Genomic DNA, 19,206 nt, shown 5'->3' with positions numbered 1-19,206 from the left:
GGGGATGGAATTTGTCAGATGTTTAAAACTTCTTTTTTCAGCGTGTTCATATGTATGTAACTAATGAACACTTATGAGCAAAAGAAAAATCTGTTAAAGATTCAGCATTTCACAGATCGCGTTCAAAGCTGTTGTGAAAATAAAAAGGTCTGGAAAAACAGTGTAACCGTTGGAGCGTATTAACATGTGGGAAGGTCCAGAGCCATGTGCAGAGAACGCTGAAGATTTGGATTCCTGTCCTGAGTTAGCCCTCAAGCTGTTGTAGCTCCACCAGTACTACCAGGGGACAGAGACAGAATAGTGAAGCCAGCGAAGCAGGACGATGTGATTACAAATGCTATTTGAGCGCCAGCACTAACAGACCCTTTGTTACCATTGTAATTTTGGTGGTATGGTGTGAGGACCTTCCTCCTTTCCCTGCTGTTGTGTAGACTGAGAAAGACTCCAGTGGCGAGGAAGATGATGTGTAGGAGAAGAGCGAACTACTGGTGGTATGAGAGTAGATTAGAGAGCGAGCAGATTGCTTGCGTGGCTGACGTATGTATAAAACTCTGGATAAGAGCACGTGAGAATATTTTGCTGGTTTAGAAAACTTGGCCTTTTTTGCTAGCGAGCAACGTTGAGCTGACTTCTAAATTAAGGGTATGAAATATCCTTAATATGACAGGTATAGGCACTGTTGAGCACAGTGGTGAGTGGGGCTGTAGTGGGAAGTGTGGATTATTGTTTATTTTAATCAACTTGTCAGTTTGGTTGCCTGCCTTTCGAGGCTGAAATCGTTCCAGCCTTTCCTGTTAGCTGAGCTGCGTGATTCTGTCGGCTATACGGTCCTGTCACACCAACTGCAAAATCCAGGTTAGATTAATAATGCAGATGATGATGATGAACTTCTACGCCCCTCTGAATTTTTGGGCTCCCGATGACTCCTGTGTCTCAGGTGCTCGGGGACGGTGGGACTGGGCAGCAGCTGCTTCCCTGGACACACAGCAACACTGGGGTCCACCACCGTGGCAGGTCCTGCTCGTACGGGCTCTCGCAGTGAAAGCAGGGCGAGAGGGAGTATCCCAGCTTTTGGTACGCATCTCCCCAGGCAAACGTGAATTGGCAGATCCAAAGCATTTTATTTAATTGGGATGGTTTCCAGAGATGTGGGGAAAAATAGCTCTGACAGTTATGTGGCCTTCTGTTTTACTTTTTTATCTTCAAAATCCAGCTTTCTGCTGTCCCTGAACATCACATGGACTAGAGAAGAAAAGTGTAGAGTATTTGCCTGGTGCTGATGTCTGATACCTCGTGCGGAGATTAGCATGGTATAGTATATGGCAGTTGGAGGATTTGCGGGAGGCAACATGAGGAATGCATTTCTTAGAGAAATAGCAAAATAATGACCAGAGTATTGAAGTTACCAGGTCCAAAAGATCTCATCTGGGCCATCAGCTTTGAGGACTCTTTAGAACCCAACTGGCAAGTTTGGGGAAAATTTTAACTCCCTGGGAATACTTTACAGGTCCGATCCTGCAAATCCTTCCTGCTTGAAACTCTACTTGGCTTGTCAGATTAAACTTGAGATTGCTTCTTAACCTATTCCAGGGTGAAGACGCATGGCTCTTTCCCTCCATAGGTTTCACAATTCCAAAGCAAATGTGAAACATAAGTCCTTTCCAATGGTTTAAATTATTTTCACACTTGATGCCAGAAAGTTGGGATAATGTCGGGTGGTGATGAAACTGACTTCTTCTTACATATTTTTGGCACCAACAAAAATGGTTGGCAGTCTTTCAGGAGCTCTGGTGTAGCTTTTAGTACCATGGCACCAGATTTACAACCCTTCTTCTAAATAATTAAAACCTATATTAAAAAAAGGGGGCTGGGGCTACCTCCCAGCTGGAAGATTGGAACAAGGAGGGGAAGTAGCAGAGAGCATCGTAAAGGAGGCTGGAAGAATAAGTCACTAGAGCTTTTGCTGTCTCTGAAACAATTCTGAAAAAGTCCAGCTTGTAATTTAAAGGAAGAGGCAGCCCTGCTGGAAACTCCGGGGCAGAGTGGGTCTTGTAAACAGGTACGCGCTCTGTAGGGCCAAGAAATAAAGTCAGTTTTTCTTCATACGTGGGAGCCCTTCTGGGAGGTGTCAAGGCATTTTATACTTAATAAGTGACCTTGCCCCAAGGTCAGGGCCTCTTTTGAAAGACCTCAAAAGAGGCGTATCTTGTCTCTTTGGAGGCAGGGGACTAATTGTTACTGCCATGCTTTGCAGCCATGGCAAATAGAGACATTTATTTATTTATTTATTTATTTGGTGCATCCAAGTGCACTTCTGAAATTAGCGACCCTTTCTGAGAGACCCTGGTTTCCCTGAATGTTGTTCAGTTAGTACGGCTGTCAGAAGAGGATAGCTCTCATTTCTGTTAGCAGAAATTCCTCTTGCTGGAAGTACTAGGCCAAAGGGATTTCCTGGGTGTACGTGAGGACTGAATTTGGCAGGGAGGTGTGGAAATGTACAATATACAGTATGTATGTAATGTATATTATAAATCATATTAGTACAGTCAGCTGTTGAATATATAGTATTTGCATGTACGTGCAGAGCATTTATTTGGATGGTTGCCTGGCTGGCACAGAACACAGTGGGAGGGGCAAAAAACAGTCTGGTCTCTCTTTGTGTGTATGGGATGGGTGTTATAGGCGTGCAACCTCACAGCACCCCTCTGTAGGCTCCTTTACCTATAAGGTGTACCAAAGGCGCAGTCTGATGCCTACTGGCTGGCCAGATGAGACCTCTGTTGCTAGCAGGAGAAGTTGGATCGGACCTAGAGAATTCTCTCAGGGGGGTATATGGCAAAGAGCTGTATTTTGAGACTTTTAACTACAATACCAATAATCATTGGATTAGTACAATGAAAAGTAAGTAAGGACCCCTCATTGTATGTGTTCGCTTCCTCCAATGTGTTATAACCTCAGGGTTGATTACTAAACCTGGAGGCTTTGTTAAGTTTTAAGGTGGTAGCTTTGCTTTCCACTCCTTTTCTGGCATGAAGAGTGAGAAGACATAAAAGAAGCTTAAAAGCTCTGGGTTGCAAGGAGAGGAGGACTCTCCTGGGGCAGTAGGTGCCTTCCGAAGATGTTTGTGCCAGCCCTGCTGTAAGGTCTGGACTTGGTGCAAGAAAGGCAGGGGTTTAGTGCTCCGACCTGTAATCTATGGAGTCTGATGCTACTTAGACAGGGTCTTTGCCTTCCTTGTGTTACTTGTTCCAGGGATGGTGGAAAATCTCGTAACTGGGAAGGTACATCAGGACATTCCTGGCTTGACCTCTGAAACCCAACCCATGGCTGCAGGGAGAGTGGTGCTTACTATGTGGCCCCTGTTGTAGTCAAGAAGAGATATTTGGTCCCCGTACAAAAAAATGTGGGTGGCTCTGCAAATCATACTTACAACATCACTTCCATTCACTTAGTGTTGTCTGCAATACATAGGCAGTGCCTTGTTTGCAAGCAAGCTCGCCTTTTTTCTCTACTGAGATAGTAGATGCTATTTAATAACAGCTCAATTCTAGCTGGCAATTAGAAAGGTGATTATGAAAGGATTTCCGTTAATAGAATTTATTTGTCCTCATGTGGGCTGAGCATCTCATAAGACATATGTATTTATGCTTCCAGCTAGAGCGGTGCTGTAGCTGGAGGGAGAGGAAGAAGGGAAAGGAAAGGTGTCGACAAGAACCCCCACCTTTTCTTGGTACATGTACAGTGCACAATATTTCTAAATAGTGCTCAGTGATATAAAAAATAAATATGAGAAGCAGATGAAGTTCTTTAGTCTGTATTATGCAGACTGAACACGCTCGTAACCACTTTTCATTTCCTCACACTGTAAATAATGATTGCAGTGAAATGGTCTAGGTTCAGACTGGGTTGATAGACAAGGTTAGGAGACCAAACTGATGGGGGTGTTTTTTGTTCTCTTTTGTGGACAGGTTGGCTATATCCAAATTGGATCAGAGCACATGCTAATACAACCAGTGAATACATCAGAGACCTCATTTAGTGGAAAAGAACACATCATCAGGCGTAGACGATCCACAAAATCAAGCCATCCCATGAAGTCGCACATTCCTGATGAGCACTGCAAGGTTGTAGCAGGTGAGCTTCAAGTGGCTCAAGAGAACAGCCATGAGAATGCAATTATATTTTTAACTGTTGTTCTGCCAGATATGTCTGTATTTTGTAATTCAAGCGTTCAGGCAGCTGGAGCTAGTGAAAAATGGCGTGTATTAACGAATCCTTCTGCTACTTCAGGCAGAAGGAGCCCCATCGCAAATATAAAAATTGTTAGGACATATGCTGTAACATTCAGTTTGTGAGAAGATAAACTTTATGATGGGCCAGAGTAAACTTCCGCTTTAACCATGCGATGTGACCAGTGCTCAGGAAGGTACTCTCGATGTTTTTTAGCAAAGGCCCAAATTCTGAAACTGAAGTCAGTGGTGAGGGGTGCTCTTTTGTCTCGCCTCTCCACTAGAGTTGTGCCAAGCAGGCATGGACAGGATGGCGATCCTCGCTTTTCAGAATGCGGAAAGGGTCACTGCAGATACTTTTCATATAATTTAATCAGAAGTATCACCTGTGGAGTCCAGCTGCGGGTATCCAGCTCATAACAGGATGAAAAGATATCTGGAGAGGGAGAGATGCACAGTTTGTTTTGTAAAACAATCTACTTTTTTTCAGCAGCTCACATGTCATCACTTTTACTTCTGTCTAGCAGAGTGCACCATCCATAACAGAGTATATCAGGGTACACACTCACTGGGCAGACTTTGTATTTATTTTTTTTAATTGCTCTTGTATAGGCTGACATGCTTTTGAAACTGCCACATGTAGTTGAGGAAGGTAATTTTTTTTAACTAGGAATGTGATTTTGCTTTTTCCTTCTGGTGATTGACTTGTCAAACTTAAGCTCTAGCTCTCATGCTATAGGACTTTTTGTTCCTTGAGTGGCAACTTTCTAATTGTTTGCTTTAAGGTTTTCCGAGATAAATTAAACTTCCCGCCCCCCCTTGCCTTGTGTTAGAAGGAAGGAGCTCACAGAGATAGCAAAGAAACTTTTAGGGTCTTTAGCTTTCCTGGAGATCTGTGAACACAGGTTTGAGATCTGAGTCCAAAATGTGATAGCAACTCATATAGATATCCTGAGGCTAACTTTAATCTGGCTAGACTGGATATTGAAGGAACTCCACCTGGGACAGCAGGGAGCCCGTGTGAGTTAGGTGGTGGAGCGTCTGAGCAATTTTTGTCTGCCATTCTCTTATGCTGGCTGGGGATACAGTAGCAGCTGAAATGCAGATGTGCCTGGTGTGTATGAAGCTATTCTGGACCAAACAACCACCTCTCAAGCAATTTCTAGTGCTTTTCTGCTTAAATAGTTTGGCAATATGAGGTATATTGTTTCAATGGGACTTCCTGAGAAATGGCAATGATTTAGATTTTAATTGTGTGTGTGGCAGTTAATAGTAGATGTTCTCTCACGCTCTGGATTCAGTTTCCAGTGTCATACTGACACACCTTGCCAGTGTTAAGATCTTGGGCTTAAATCCTATTGGTCTCCATGGGTATGTGAGGTGCTGGTGGTGTGTTCCAAATTGTCAGTCTTCAGTTGTGACCCAGCGTGACAATGTTAAAGTTATTTTTTTAAATGAAAACAAAAAAAAGTTATGATTGTGGATTTGATTTTAAATGCCAGAGTCCCCATTGGAATGGGAGACTAATAGTAAGGAGATCCAGTTCTTTGGTGACGGTCCTCCTGCCAATATTTTTCTCCTGTCTTTCACCTTCCTCCAGTCCAGGCACCACAGAAGGTCGGTAGATTTGCTGTATTTTTGTATTTAAAGAGTGTGTGCCTGTGAGCTGCTGCAAACCTTGCTGGGGCTGTAATGCTTAGCAGCTGAAACCCTGAAAACCCTGAAAAGATGCAGCTGTCTTGCCCCCTTTTCATTTGGGTGGGGGGTTTTGTTTGGTGTTAATAATAAAATAGTTGTTAATAATAAAATAGTTGTTGATACTATTATTTCCTATCATTTTTCAAGAGAAAACGGCCACTTCTATTCACTGATCATATCCTGTCTTCTCCCGTTTTTAAAGCCAAACAGTCAGATTGTCGGCTATTATAAGCTGCTCTAGTTTTTGGCTTCTTTGGAGCAATTGAATTTTAATCCTTTCTGGAAATTGGTCTGGGTGAGTTGCATAGAGAGTATTTTTTTATGAACTCTGTGAAATCTCTTCTTTAGGTTTCAGTGTGCCTGCATATGCTGTTCCTTTTATTGCTCTCCTGCCCCGTTACCCCACCAATATTCCAGCTTCTGCCTTCTACTGGATCTATGCTGTCTTCTACTGGGCTGCCAAAGGGACAAAATGGGAAGCAGGACTGGCAGGTTTAATGGGTATAAGAGTAAGACTTGCTAGTATGGGAACGGTTGTGTGGTCTGGAACAAGTGCTGTTGTTGGACTTAAAGGGACACGGCAGCAGTGGGAGGCACAAAAGGCTTCGTAATTTGGAGCAGCGGCGGAAGCAGAAATCTGAAGGAACCAACTGGAATAGGCAGCCATGAGCTTAGTTTGCTCATATCTCTCAGTTTTGAATTTAACCAAGCCCGTGTACCAGCAAAGGTGACCTGTGCTTGCTCATAAGGTTGCCTCCTAGCTGGCACTGCTTTTTGGTAAATCCTGTAGCCGGGACCTTTATTTTCTCTTGTGTGGAGTCAAGCTCTTAGTTCAGCAGGTTTATCATTCTCGTGGGTTCAGACTAAGCCAATCTTCTTCTTGATTCTCTGAGTATGAAATCTTGGTTCTGCTTAGAGTTACAGGTCCCCTATGTCTCTTTTTAGAGGAAACATAAGAATTCGGCACCACTGTGATTTCCTAGCCAAGTCCTGTAGGTGCTGCAGCACTGTGTTCATAGAAAATGTGTTATAAAATTCTTACACTGTAAAATAAGACAGCCATTAGTTAAAAGCTGAATTGGACCAAAATCAGTGCAGGAAATCTGCCTCATCCTTTCTGCCACTGAGCCTTTTGACCTTCTGTCTTGGGGCAGGGTGCTGCCTGTCCTTGGCAGAACTGAAATTCCCTCCTGGAGAAGAGGGACTAAAGGAAAGGAAATCAGGGAGACACTGGGTAATTATGTGGGATCACAAATGGAAAGAGGAGGTGAGTGAGTACTAAGGTATCTGAACTGGAAAAATAAGACACTAAAAGGAGATGCTGAAAAAAATATGTTTCCAGAAGCACCTACTGCTTCCTGAAGGTTTCTGGGGACCCCCTACTGCTCTTCTCTGCTTTGTCCAAAAAGGAAAGTGAATAGACCCCGCAGTTGCTGGGATCCTCTCTGCAAGCTTTGTTCTCCTCGGGTTGGCCCAGAGGTGACTGACAGGCAGGTCCTGAGCTTGGGGGACCTCATGGCATGGGCTATGGGGACCCTTGGTCTGACAAGACGTGGTTGCCCTTAACTCTGTGTGTCAGCAATTATTTACATACTCGTTGGGTTCCTAATTCACAGACAGCCTGAGGAACTAGAATTCCATACTGCAAGCAAGGTGAAGTTCTTTATACTGGTTGGACTAAGAGCACGCATGCACACGCATATGCACACGTGCACACACTACACCCATAGCTCAGCTCGCGTGAAGGTGGTGGCCAGGACACATGGGCTGAGTGTGTGTCTGAGTTCAGAAGCAGAGGGAGATTGATAGTTTGATGTAAAACTTATTTAAGGCTATGGATCTTGTTCTGTGACTGGATGTTTTCCTACCTGATGCTAATGGAAGGGTTAAGCTAGGACTGGATTTAGGGAGAGCATGGGCTTCTCTGACTCTTGCACAAGACCAAGGATAGCTTTAGTCCCTCTCCCAGCAGGTAAACAAGGAAAATCTGGGACTGTGATTTCATGCCCTGCCCCAAGATCACACAGGAGTTTGCAAACCAACTGGGAACAGCATTCGTATCCCTTGGGTACCGGGTCTTTGCGTTGACCGCAGGCTGGCTATGCTAAAAAGAGCAAATCACCCGACTGCTGCGCAGTGGGGAGTGCTGATTGCTCGTGCAAACAGCCACCGCTTCAAGTAGCGGTGTCATAAAATAATGAAATTGCTCATGGGCTTTGCCACTTAAAGGCAGACTCCTGAATGTTTTGCATTGTTGCGGGAAAGAAATGTAAGTCATGGCTGTTAATAGGCTTAGCACGTTAACGACCTAATTGACTCCTGTCTGGTTTGGATTAACTTTTGTGCACAAGGAGTTTAGAAAGAAAAAAATTAATCCTGTTTGACACACAAAAGGTCCATTCCTAATGAAATTGTGTGGAAATGATGATCTAGGGGCATGCTTCCAGAGTTTCTCCTGGGAAAAAGTCTCTTTACTATGGTACTCACCAACATCGGCGGAGTGAAGGACTGATCAGATTTGTACTAGAGGTTGGTTTTCACCGGCTTGTAATTTGGCTCACCCAGGCTGAAACTTGGCAGGAAAGAATGGAGGTTGTAAATACTTAAGAAATATTCACATGCTAGACATCTTAAATACACATCCTGTATTGTGAAACAACATAGACAGAAAAATACATGTTTGTGTAAATGCAATATAAAACAAGTATTTTTCAAAGCCACAGAATTGCCACACTTGGGCATTTTCCAGTCCTTTGCTGTTCTTCTTTTATTTTCTGAACAAACAGGAATCGCCTCTAAAGATATTTTCTTCTCAAAACTTTGTAATTCAGTGGTACCTGGCATGATCTGGGGTTATCTGGGATTCAAATAAAACACAAAGCATCAAATGCTGAATTTTTAAATGTTAGTTATTGCTCATGTCATAAGAATTTAAACAGGGCTAAATTGCTTAATGGCAGATTTCTACCGGCAGCGATGGTCCTGTGATATATGAACTTAACTGATTGTAAAAAAGAAAAAAAAATATGCACGGTGATGTAATGAAGTGTGAGTATTTGTAGGGGGAGGAGGAAGGTGTTTGAAGAAAGCAAAATGAACTTAATCAAGAAGCACCATGCGTCAGCGCTACTGATGGGGTAATGAGCACAACCTTCCAAGAGCATTCCACTTGTGTTCACCCAGGAGCGTGGTACTTTCCTCACAGGTCCCAGCCATGGGAGAGGGAAACTGAGCTGAACAGTTCCTTGGGGCTAGGTAGTGCTAGCAGGCTGGTATGATAAGCGGTTGTTAAAAATCTCGAAAACAATTCCTTTAGTCTAAGCAGCATAAGATGTCCTACAGCACTTGAAATTATTTTTAGAGCTGCAGGAGAACTTTGTGGGAGCCAAATTTCTCCTGGAATAATCTGTGTAAGAGGATTAATCTGGCTGTAGTCAGGAATGGGAAAGCACTTAGGGTCTTGCATGACTGGGTCTTTGAGATTTGAATCTGAAAGTGCCTTCTAATGGGTTAAAAAAAATAATCCCAGGTCTGTGGATTCAGGGCTGATGTTTTAATTCCTTTGTTTAAATTCTGAAGTGCTCCAGCAGCAAAGGATGGATGCTATCACCGTTGGCCAGGTGCTATTGTTAGTCATATGATATGCGTATATGTATTATTTTTATCACCTGTCATCCCGCAGGATAAAGTTCAAGTCACAATGCACGTTTCTGCTCAGGCACGAACATGAGCCCCTGTGAGGCAAACAGAAAACCTATTAAAAGGTTTCCAGGTGCATATGCTGTGAGGGGGAAGGAAGGAAAGGTTGGGTTTCACTTGCTCTGAAGCATGGCATCGTTAGGAACATGGGAAATAGCTTCACACCAGTGATGTGAAACACTTCTTCAGTTCTCACCTCTAGACACTGGGCTGTATCTGGGATCCACGCCTGCTATCACACGCTATTCTGATTTTAAAGAATGAGTTTGATGACTTTCTTGTCAAAGGTCCTGGACTAGTGGTCTTTCTGGAGAGAGAATGGAGTCATAGGGAGTTTTGTTTGTAGGTTTTAATACAGGTAAGTAAGAATTTCACTACAGGTGAGCCAAGTGGGGAGAGAAAGGGATCTCTTTTAATGCATCATACGAGATTTTCGCAGTGCCCTCAGGTTAGGCCTAGACCTCCATGAATAGACTTCTCAATTTATTTGTGGGGACAAGAGGTAGCTGCAGGGCTAATCTGTGTTTCGGCAGTATCTGTGATTCCCACCAATCTCTAACCCCATAGGAAGAGCTCATGGCAGAGAGGAAATGGGCAGGGCAGAGAGGACTACGGGGAAGCTGTACCATCTCCTTTATTAACCTACTGTATCTAAGAGTGGAGGTAGAAAATACCTGACATAGGGCTTCTTTCATTGCCTCGTCTCTCTGCGACTTTATGATATATACAATAACGCTGTTTCTGCATGACAATATCCACCACACCCTCAGCTGCAGTAAATGGATATAGTTATGCTATCATGGAACAACAGTCGTTAACTAATTTGGTCACATGTTTTGCCTGTTTCTTATGCCACCAAAGTATGGACGGAGAAAGTTTTTCAGTTTTTCTTGGTAGGAGAAAATATCAGTGTCAAAGATGGAATCAAACCATGTTATGAAAGCATAGGAATCTCTTCTAACCATGTCATAAAACTTTCTGTTTCTTTGGGAAAAGTAAGTTCTGTTATAACTTTTCCAAAGGTCTCCAGTGAGGTATTAAAGTCCCTTTACATAGAAGGGATTTGATATTAAAATACGGTCCAGGAGCATGAGAGGGAGCAGCTTGTCTTTGGAGGGAAGGTTGTTATTTCATGTTTATGACACAGACCTCATAAATTACTTTTAAATGTGGGTTTGCTTTAAACCCTTTTGTCAGTTTAAATGAACCAGTTTTCGTTTAATACGAACGTGCTGTGTGGAGAGAAACATATAGTGGAAAACAGGAAGATCAACATTTTAATTCACAAAATAACAATGTGTTGTTTCTCTGTCTAGTTACTTCTCAATCTGTTTTAACAATTGATCAAAGCTGGTAATAATTTAAATAAGTGCTAGTATGCAGGTATCGAATGTAGGGAATGCTTTCCCTGAACAGGTATAAATCCCAAACACATGTTACTGCTACGTTGCATTTCCTTGTCTTTAATCATTGTCTCCTAGCTGTGCTTTCTCTGCAGGTTTGACTTGGCCTGAAATAGAAGTTGTTATGGCCAAAAAACTTGCACTAAAAATAGAGAGATGTAATGCAACCTGTATTAGTCCATATTAGGAAGCATCTGTTGAAGAATTAAAGCAAGGATTTCAACAATGGGCTATGCAGAAGATGTAATGTGATTAAGTGTTTGCAAGCATTGAAGTATTCCCTGTATCAGAAATTCAGCTCTCTACCCATGGGACTGTGTCTCACTTGTGTGGATAAATCCCTTGGTTTTTCCAGGTCCCTGGTCTTCCAAACAGGGAGTCTGGATTTTCCATGTAAGTGTGTGATTGTTTCCTTATGGCTGATAAACAGCAGCCTTTTGGAGCAGTCTACCATTCAGAAGTGTCCTTTTCCATCACATGTGGCAAGTGAAGTTTTATTGCCGGTCTGGTCTGGATGAAGCCCTCAGCATGAGGGCAGCAGGGATAACGTGCAGCAGGAGGGACTCCAGTTTCTTCTCCTTCTACTGTCAAGGTGCAAAAGAGACAAAAAAAGGAGACATGCAAATACACGTAGTGTATGGATGTCTTCCTCTTCCAGAGCAGCTGCACACAGTGGAGCTGTACTCCTCCTTCCCTTGGTTCCTAATAAAAGGTAGTGCTAGTTTCCACTGGAATTTAATGAAAACTAAACTGGCAGGTGGTAATGAGCTAGGTTGTCGGTTGTACACTGTCCTTGTCTCAGGATGTTCACAGGTATTCCAGCGGTCATTCTGGCTAGAAAGGCAGACAGGTGGCTCCAAGGAGACTAAGGAACATCACTTACCTTTTAGCTGTCTTTGTTTTTTCCGTATTATCATAAATCGTAGCTCAGGGTTAGAGCCAAGAGTTGGGAATTGGGACTCTGTTGGCCTCAGTTCCTAATGTTGTTTGACCTTTGACCTTCAGCAGATCCCTTGGGATCTCGCTTATAAAAGCTACCATGTGTTGGGTGCCTATATGTTTGTATGGCCAAGATGGGAACGCTTTGGGGCAGGTCTTTCCTCTACTCAGAAGCTCTAAGCTTCCTTTGAGGTAGTTTGTAATTATGAGCGATCAGTCATAGATGTCCCAAACTGTGAACGCAAGACTGAAGGCACAAAAAATTAGAGGTCATTTAGACTATAACCTCTAACTCTCAAACAGTTTCTTTATTTGCAAATTAGGGCTACTAACTCTGAGCTGGCAGTGGTACCAAGAGCCTTTGGATCTGAAAGTTGCTCTGTAAACTGCCAGTTTCTTTCTTGGCTGATCTGTTCCTTGTGTAGTTTGATGTACCTGTATACATTAGGGATTAAAAATAACTGTTATGCTATGTTTTACTTTGACCTGCTGAGCCAACATCCTTATGGGAGATTAACCTGTCTTGTTTACTGGCTTTTGCAAATCACCAGAAGTAAATTGCCTGGCTTTCAAGGAGGTCTGTGCCACCTCTGTCAAGGTATGGGTGTAATGGTGAGGTCAGGCTGTAGGTGGGGACCCCCTGGTTTGGTGAGTCCCTGAGCTCTTCTAACCTCAGCAGAAGTGATTGGAGTTCAGCTGCCAAAGCCCAGGATGAGTTGGTAAGGCTGGCAGTTGTAAAAACATGCTTTGCAAACTATGCACGTTCGCTAAAGACTCCTTAAAAATAAAATAAACCATGCCATTTTTCACAGTGTAACTGCAGCCAAACATTTTGTAGTCTCTAAAGCCCTGAAGTGGATTAGGCTGTGTTGTGTGATTGGTCTCAGATCTGCTGAGTTTAAGTGATCAAAACTAAGGAGTCTGAATTCAGTCTTATGTACATCACTCCTTATCACTTGGACCTAATTATATTTGTCTTACAGGATCTTCTCCCATGGCCACAAGCAAGGTGGAACCTTGGTGTGTCTGTCGCAAGCAAAGGAAATAAATTCTGTTTCAGAGAATTAATAACTAGTAACAGAAAATCAAATATAAGATGAGAAATGGAGGCACAGAGGCTAAGAGGGAGTGGCAGAGCAGGTATTTCCATTCCCACTTTACCAGTCATACCATTAAGTGATGATCACTGTGCCTGCGTTCTGTACCATTAAATTGTCTTCTCTGACTGTCTTAGATGAGCGAGTCCTTGTTTCTAGCTGGATGGAAAGCCTACGATGAAGGTGTGCTTTTAGAAGGAGATGAGTGCACATAGTTCAGGAGGTGGCAATCTTTGAAACCCCTCTGCCAAATTGAACCAGAGAGCGGACAGAGAATCGTAGTGCTTATCCTGTGCTGTCTTGCCGGCCTGCCATTAAAGACAAAGTCCGGATGTGTTACGGTGATGACTGAGTATGTTTTGCAGAAGAATAAGGTTTTAACCGATGCGTCCAAGCCACAGACTAACTTGGATAACAATCCTTGCAATAAAATCTCCATGGTGTTTTGAGATGCAGCACAGAGTTCATGACTTCTGTCTCAAATTCTTGTTTGCTGCTGTGCCAGACTAATAGTCATGAACTTGTGATTTGGTATGAAAGTGGCCATGTGGAAAAAAAAAAAAAAAAACAAACATTTTTGGGAGGTGGATTAGGGATTTGAATGAGCAACTGTTTTTAATCCCTGAGCTTCAGACTGTCCACTGGCATCAGCTAGCTGTGGGAAATCTGAAATCCCAAGCTTTTAATGGAGGGATAAAACAGTCCAGTGCAGAGGGACAATTTTGTGTTGTGTCCCTGACAGAGGTGAGGGGAGCACTATGTTCCCATGGCTGGAAATAGACTGGGGAGTGCTAGCTGTGGAAGCTACTCCAGTAGAGTCTGTTCCTCTTAGTTTCTTTCTTCAATCGTTGCTTGTGTCTACTCTGAGGTGGATGCCACAGGAAAGGTGTCAAGGAAGCAACTGTGTGCAGCAAGGTCCCTGGAGCTGAAGTGTAGTTTCTCTTTTTTTTTTTTTTTTTTTTTTTTTTTTTTCCCCCCTTCAGGAGATCAGTGTTTTGAAAAGAACCTCTCTGTTGTTGTATGGATGAAAACTGCAGCTGCAGGGTAACCTGTGCACAGAGCTTTGGATATAAAGCCCACGGGAGGCAGTGAAGGGATGTTTCTGGTGGTGTCCATGAATTTTGGACTGGCTCTCTTTGTGTGCCTGTGGTGATCTCACAGCTCTGAGCTGTGATCTGTGGTTGCTCTTTTAGCTCAGTCTGCGTTAGCACATATCCTTCGGTGGGCTGACTTCTGCAGTCAATGTTTTGTCATCCTGGAAGTCTCGGAGCTCTAAACCTGTTCAAATTTGTCCTGCTTCTAACCATGAGCAACTTCATCTCCAGGCTGTACAGACAAGGTTGCTGACTTGTACAGCTTGTGGGCATCTGCCATGGTGATGCTGTACCGCCAGTCTTTTGAAGAAGCTGTTGAATAAACCATTTGGAAGCAGCTCTGCTGTCAGATCCAAACATGATGAGTAGATTGATTTAACTGTAGCATATTTCTCTTGATGGGTTTTTATATAATAAACACTTTTCTGTTTCAACCCACCACCCCTTGATGTTGATTCCAACTAAGAAGGAAGCCTGCCTGTATTCCGTTTAGATTTGGCTTTTGCTCTGGTACTGGGATGTAAATGCTGCTGCTAACTTCCACTTTCTGTTTCACTTCTTTTCTGGGCTTACACCTTGCCTCCTTGATTTGAAACGAAATCAAGTCATTATGCTAGATTTGAAAATTTCTTTGAAATTAGTGCAGTTTCTAGATCAAATAGTAATGTCCAAGAGATGTAGATGTAGTATAAAGATCGTTTAAACACAGAACTGAGAGCATTTTGAGAAGTTTTTGTATCCTACAAGTAGTACCAGAGAAACTTTGTGGCATCTTGTCCTTCTGGTAATTGCACAAATTTGCCCTTCCTCTGATTGACATATGACTTTAGGTTAAATAGTAAGCATATATACCTCAAGAACTTCCTTTCTTTAATTTCTAGGCTTGGTTTGTGCGTGGAATGTCCTTTTTCTTTCTCTTTTGCTTTGGAAAGGTGATGATTTTTCTTTTTAAGTGAAAATAATAAAACCCTACTAATGTGACTACGAGTGAAAGATTCTCTAGAAGCTCCTGGAGCATAAGGCAAACTAACGTTAGCTGTTTGCCCCCCTCACGTGCTTTCTCCTTTTTATGCTGCTGAAGTAACAGCATAAAGGAAAACAGAGCTAGCCTTCCATGTGAGGGGTACATAAAGATGTTAAAGGGGTCATGGGTGGAAGGAAGTTAGCAGACAGCTTCCTGAGGAAGAACTGGAGAGGATTTTTAAGGCAGCAATAGAGCTTCTAGGGAGAAATCTGGCCTTGGAGAAAGGACTCTGCAATTTTACTTTTATTTGTGGCTTTTGTTGAACTGCATCCAGAAATTTCAGTTGGTTTAACTCGAATGAGTTAGCTGAAATTACAAAGGGAAAGATTAGGGAGAAAAAAAGTGAAAGGCTGTAGGAGAAGAGGTTGCTTTTCATATGAGTCTGGGAAATACTGTTGGAAGTGAGGTAGGAGGAGCAGGAAGGGACTCTGCAGTTACAACAAGAACGTGCCAAAAACTCGACAGTGCTAGACAGGGCTTTTGGTGTGTAATAGGAAAAGGTCATTTGGGGCGGTTGCTTTGGAATTGTACATCTGTTGGGTTGCCATAAAAAACGCTGAACATCAGGAGTTTTCTACTGAGGCTTCAGAAGAGCTCTGTTGTGCTTCTCGTCACAGCAGGAACTATTTTTATTTTTTTTTTTTTCCATTCTGAAGAAGATGGCAAAGACTGCTGGACTGCAGAATGGGATATGATCGTGTTGCTTTGCAGGTGACTAGCCAAGGAAAGGTAGGAGCCTGTAAATAAAAGCCAGCTAATGAGCTTGTGCGATGTTACATCCATTTTATCGTGAGGATCTGGGGGTGTATCGCCCTTCTCCCATCATCTAACAGTCCTGAATTTTGTGGATTTTTTTGGCCAGATAGACTCTGTAACACACTGTCGAAGTCACTGGCAAAAAAGTAATGTCCCTTGTGCCTAGTCACTCGCAGCGTATACATGCTGTGTTGTAGATTGACCGTTTCAGCCCATATGTCACATGAAATTGTCTGACCTCTTAAGTGGGGAACACCTGACTCCTAAAATAGTGTGCAGTTTGGTTATGTATGCTCCCCGCAATGTAAACTCCTCTGACAGGCTCCTGCCCATGTTTTATGGCCTCTTATGCCTTCACACTAACACTTAACATCTGCACCACAAAATTTGTAACATCAGTTTGTTCAAATAAAGAGTCCACCAAGCATTTAATCCTTGTTTTAATGGCTGATGTTTATTTTAGTTTGGGGTTTCACACTCATGGAGGGATTCTCTGCCCATAGTCCATAAATCATGGGGGGCACGAGTGAGACTTCTCTGTGCTGGCTTGTTTCTGAAGTGAGGGTCTAGAGATGTTTTTTTTTTTTCGATACCTCCATAAAGTTGACTCACCTCAGGTATGAGTTGCAGATGTGTTTAATGGGGATTTTTACTCTTGGTTTTGGATCTTTTTCTCCTCTTCATCAAATGTGTGTGATATGGGATGAGTGTATTTCTTTTGTTCTGTTTGTGATGGTTCATCCATGCACAAGATAGTTGTGTTTTCTCCATGTGCTTGATTATGCTGGAAAATTTGTTTGCCTGTGTGGTAGGCAGGAAGATACAAATAGAGACCACTCTGAAAGTAGCCCTCTGCAAGGACTAAAAGAGTAAAGAAAAGTTACCCTATAGAGGAGCTACAAACTTTAAAAAACCAGAAGAAGCAGGGAGGGACACAACACATGACACTTCTGTTCAAGCAGTTTGTGTTGCTTTGCCTTTCTTCTTCTGTAGCGGATCATCGGTGACCACCTGAGCTCTTTGTAGGCTCCCTTGAGTCCATGACATGTTGCCTGTTTTAAGTGCTCAGTAAGCTTACATTTGGACAATGCGAGGGAGAGGATGAGAGTTAGAGCCCAGATTCTCTAAGTTAGGTCACTTTGGCTGTGTTTCTAGGCAAGCCTGTGGGGTGGTAGTTTTCCACACACAACCTCTAATCCCTACCACCCAGTGGAAAGCAGCCAATCCACAGCTTCAAGTAAAACTCATGGAGGAATGGGGGCCAGAGGTTTTGTGTGAACCAAGACTACCCAGCAATTTGCCAAGAGTCCCTTTACGCTGCTGCTCTCCAGAAATCACACCTTTCAGAGTTTTGTACAGCTGCCTTCTGCAAAGAGGTGCTGAGTGGAATCGGCAAAGCTTCGCCAATTCCTTCATCTGAGAGATCACGCCGGGCAATCCCATGGCAAATGACCATGGCATGACCCCTTCTCCCCGGAGTGTCTAGCATAGTGGGTTCCTCCTCTGACACAAGTGTATAGGTAGGAGATTTACTGAAAACTTTCCATTTATTAGGGAATTACCAAAATAAGAATTTGATGGGGAACTGTTTTTACTTCCAGGAAGGTTCTGATCGCTAGCAGCAAGACTGGAATAATTTGCCTTCTCTTCCTTTTTCTCTGATTTCTGCCCCGGTATTTAAATGATCACTTTGAAAGTACTGCAGCTAAAGATGCATGGCTATGCAGAGGGAGGGATGGGTGGATGAATGGAATGAAATAAATAAACCAACGAACAAACATGGGAGCTTTTTCACAGAAGTTTGGTGAAGTCATCTCCATTTCATAGTTGGCAAATCGAAGGTGCATTCATCTTTCCTTCTTTCCGATAAAGTCACTCCATTTTATTTTATTGCCTTTCTACAGCTCTTAGAAATAAACAGATTCCCCGCTCCATGGCAGCTTTGTTGTGATTGTGCACTCTTCAGTAGCTGTCCTGCAGTCCATGTGAAAACAAGCCTCGAAACTATTTTCGTCTTTGCGGCTGGCATGTAGCTTCCATTATTTACAAGCACCCAAGTTTCCAATTTTTGCTTGTCCATGGGCTCTTGTCTGTCTTTTTAAACCCAGGGGGTGTATTTCCAAACTCTTTTTTAAAAGATTCAAATAAAATTTCATGGTTGTTTTCTCAGTTTAAAATATGTACCCGGTGTTGACAGTTGATGCCTTGGGCAGAAAGGCTTGTGCAGAGCTATACTGGCTGACTACTAGACAACTCAGAATAGAGATATGGGATGGACATGTGCAAATGTGTGTATTGACAAGACCGAAAAGGTATGAATGAGCAGAAGGCAGGGAGGCCATTTCAGGTGGGCTTTGGGGGATGCACAGCTGATGGAATTTATCACCCTGAATACAAGAGGGTTGGTCACGGAAAACTGATGATCTGGATGTGAGTGCATTTATGAGCCTGGGAAAGAAGGGAAATTCAAGCTGAATTACGTTAAGGGAGCTGGTATATAGGCTGTGGAAAAACAAGATCAGTGAATGCTAACACAGATCTGTCTGCTGCAGAATGGTGCTTTGCTAAGAGAGGGTCTCAAGTTAAATCTACAGAACATGAGAAGGGGATTGTCTGCTCTGGGAAATGAGCAGCATGTGTTGTGTGATCTGCCTGATCATCCATTACAGTCTATCCCCTGTCACTTTTGCATTGAATGTTGTGTTTATGCTGTTTCAGGACCTGCTGTGTGTTCTGCTCCCTTTTTCATTGGAAGAAATCAGCATTAATACCAGTGTCAGTATTTTATCCATAGTATATTGCAGGCTGAGCAGTGCGTAGATGTAGTTTCAGTGAATCTTGGCAGTTTGTTTCTTATTGCAAAAGAAATTTGTTTTAATGACTTCATTTGCTTTTCTTTCATTTTACAATTGAAAACGTGAATACATTTTTGTGACTGCAATGAAGTGAGTAGATTCAATTTCAGATCTGAACTTAATTTCTCCTTTGTTCATGCCTCAGCTGCTTTGCACATCTGCCTTTGAGCTGTGAAACACATTTTACCTTTCAGTTTAGGAGAGGACAAATTACTAATACATTAGTCCCTTAGTTTGGAGGAAGGGAGGTTTAACTTCTGGGTTTTAATTTTTGTGTTAACAGTAGCTGACTACTACTTCACTTCTTAGTCCTTAGAATGGGTCCTTTTCACAGGTTCTTGTAACTTAAGTTCATTAAGGATCAGCTGATCTAGGGAGTCCCCTTCTTTTGGTACACATACCACAACGAAGA

General features: G+C 42.8%; 1 protein-coding gene across 1 annotated transcript in view; it reads left to right on the top strand.

The window, feature by feature from the left end:
- The window catches only part of ADAMTS17 (ADAM metallopeptidase with thrombospondin type 1 motif 17), a gene marked incomplete at its 5' end in the record, with an annotated part of 193,977 nt that overhangs the window by 8,133 nt on the left and 166,638 nt on the right, over window positions 1-19,206 (top strand). Inside the window, one exon of the mRNA XM_082488798.1 lies at window positions 3,969-4,134. Coding sequence (XP_082344924.1) covers window positions 3,969-4,134 — 166 coding nt within the window. The remainder of the gene's footprint in view (window positions 1-3,968; window positions 4,135-19,206) is intronic.

The sequence above is a fragment of the Vanellus vanellus genome (genome assembly GCF_965231255.1).
Source record: "Vanellus vanellus genome assembly, chromosome: 11".
Lineage (NCBI taxonomy): Eukaryota > Metazoa > Chordata > Aves > Charadriiformes > Charadriidae > Vanellus > Vanellus vanellus.
The sequence above is the reverse complement of the archived record's forward strand: the minus strand, read 5'-3'. Positions and strand labels throughout refer to the sequence as shown.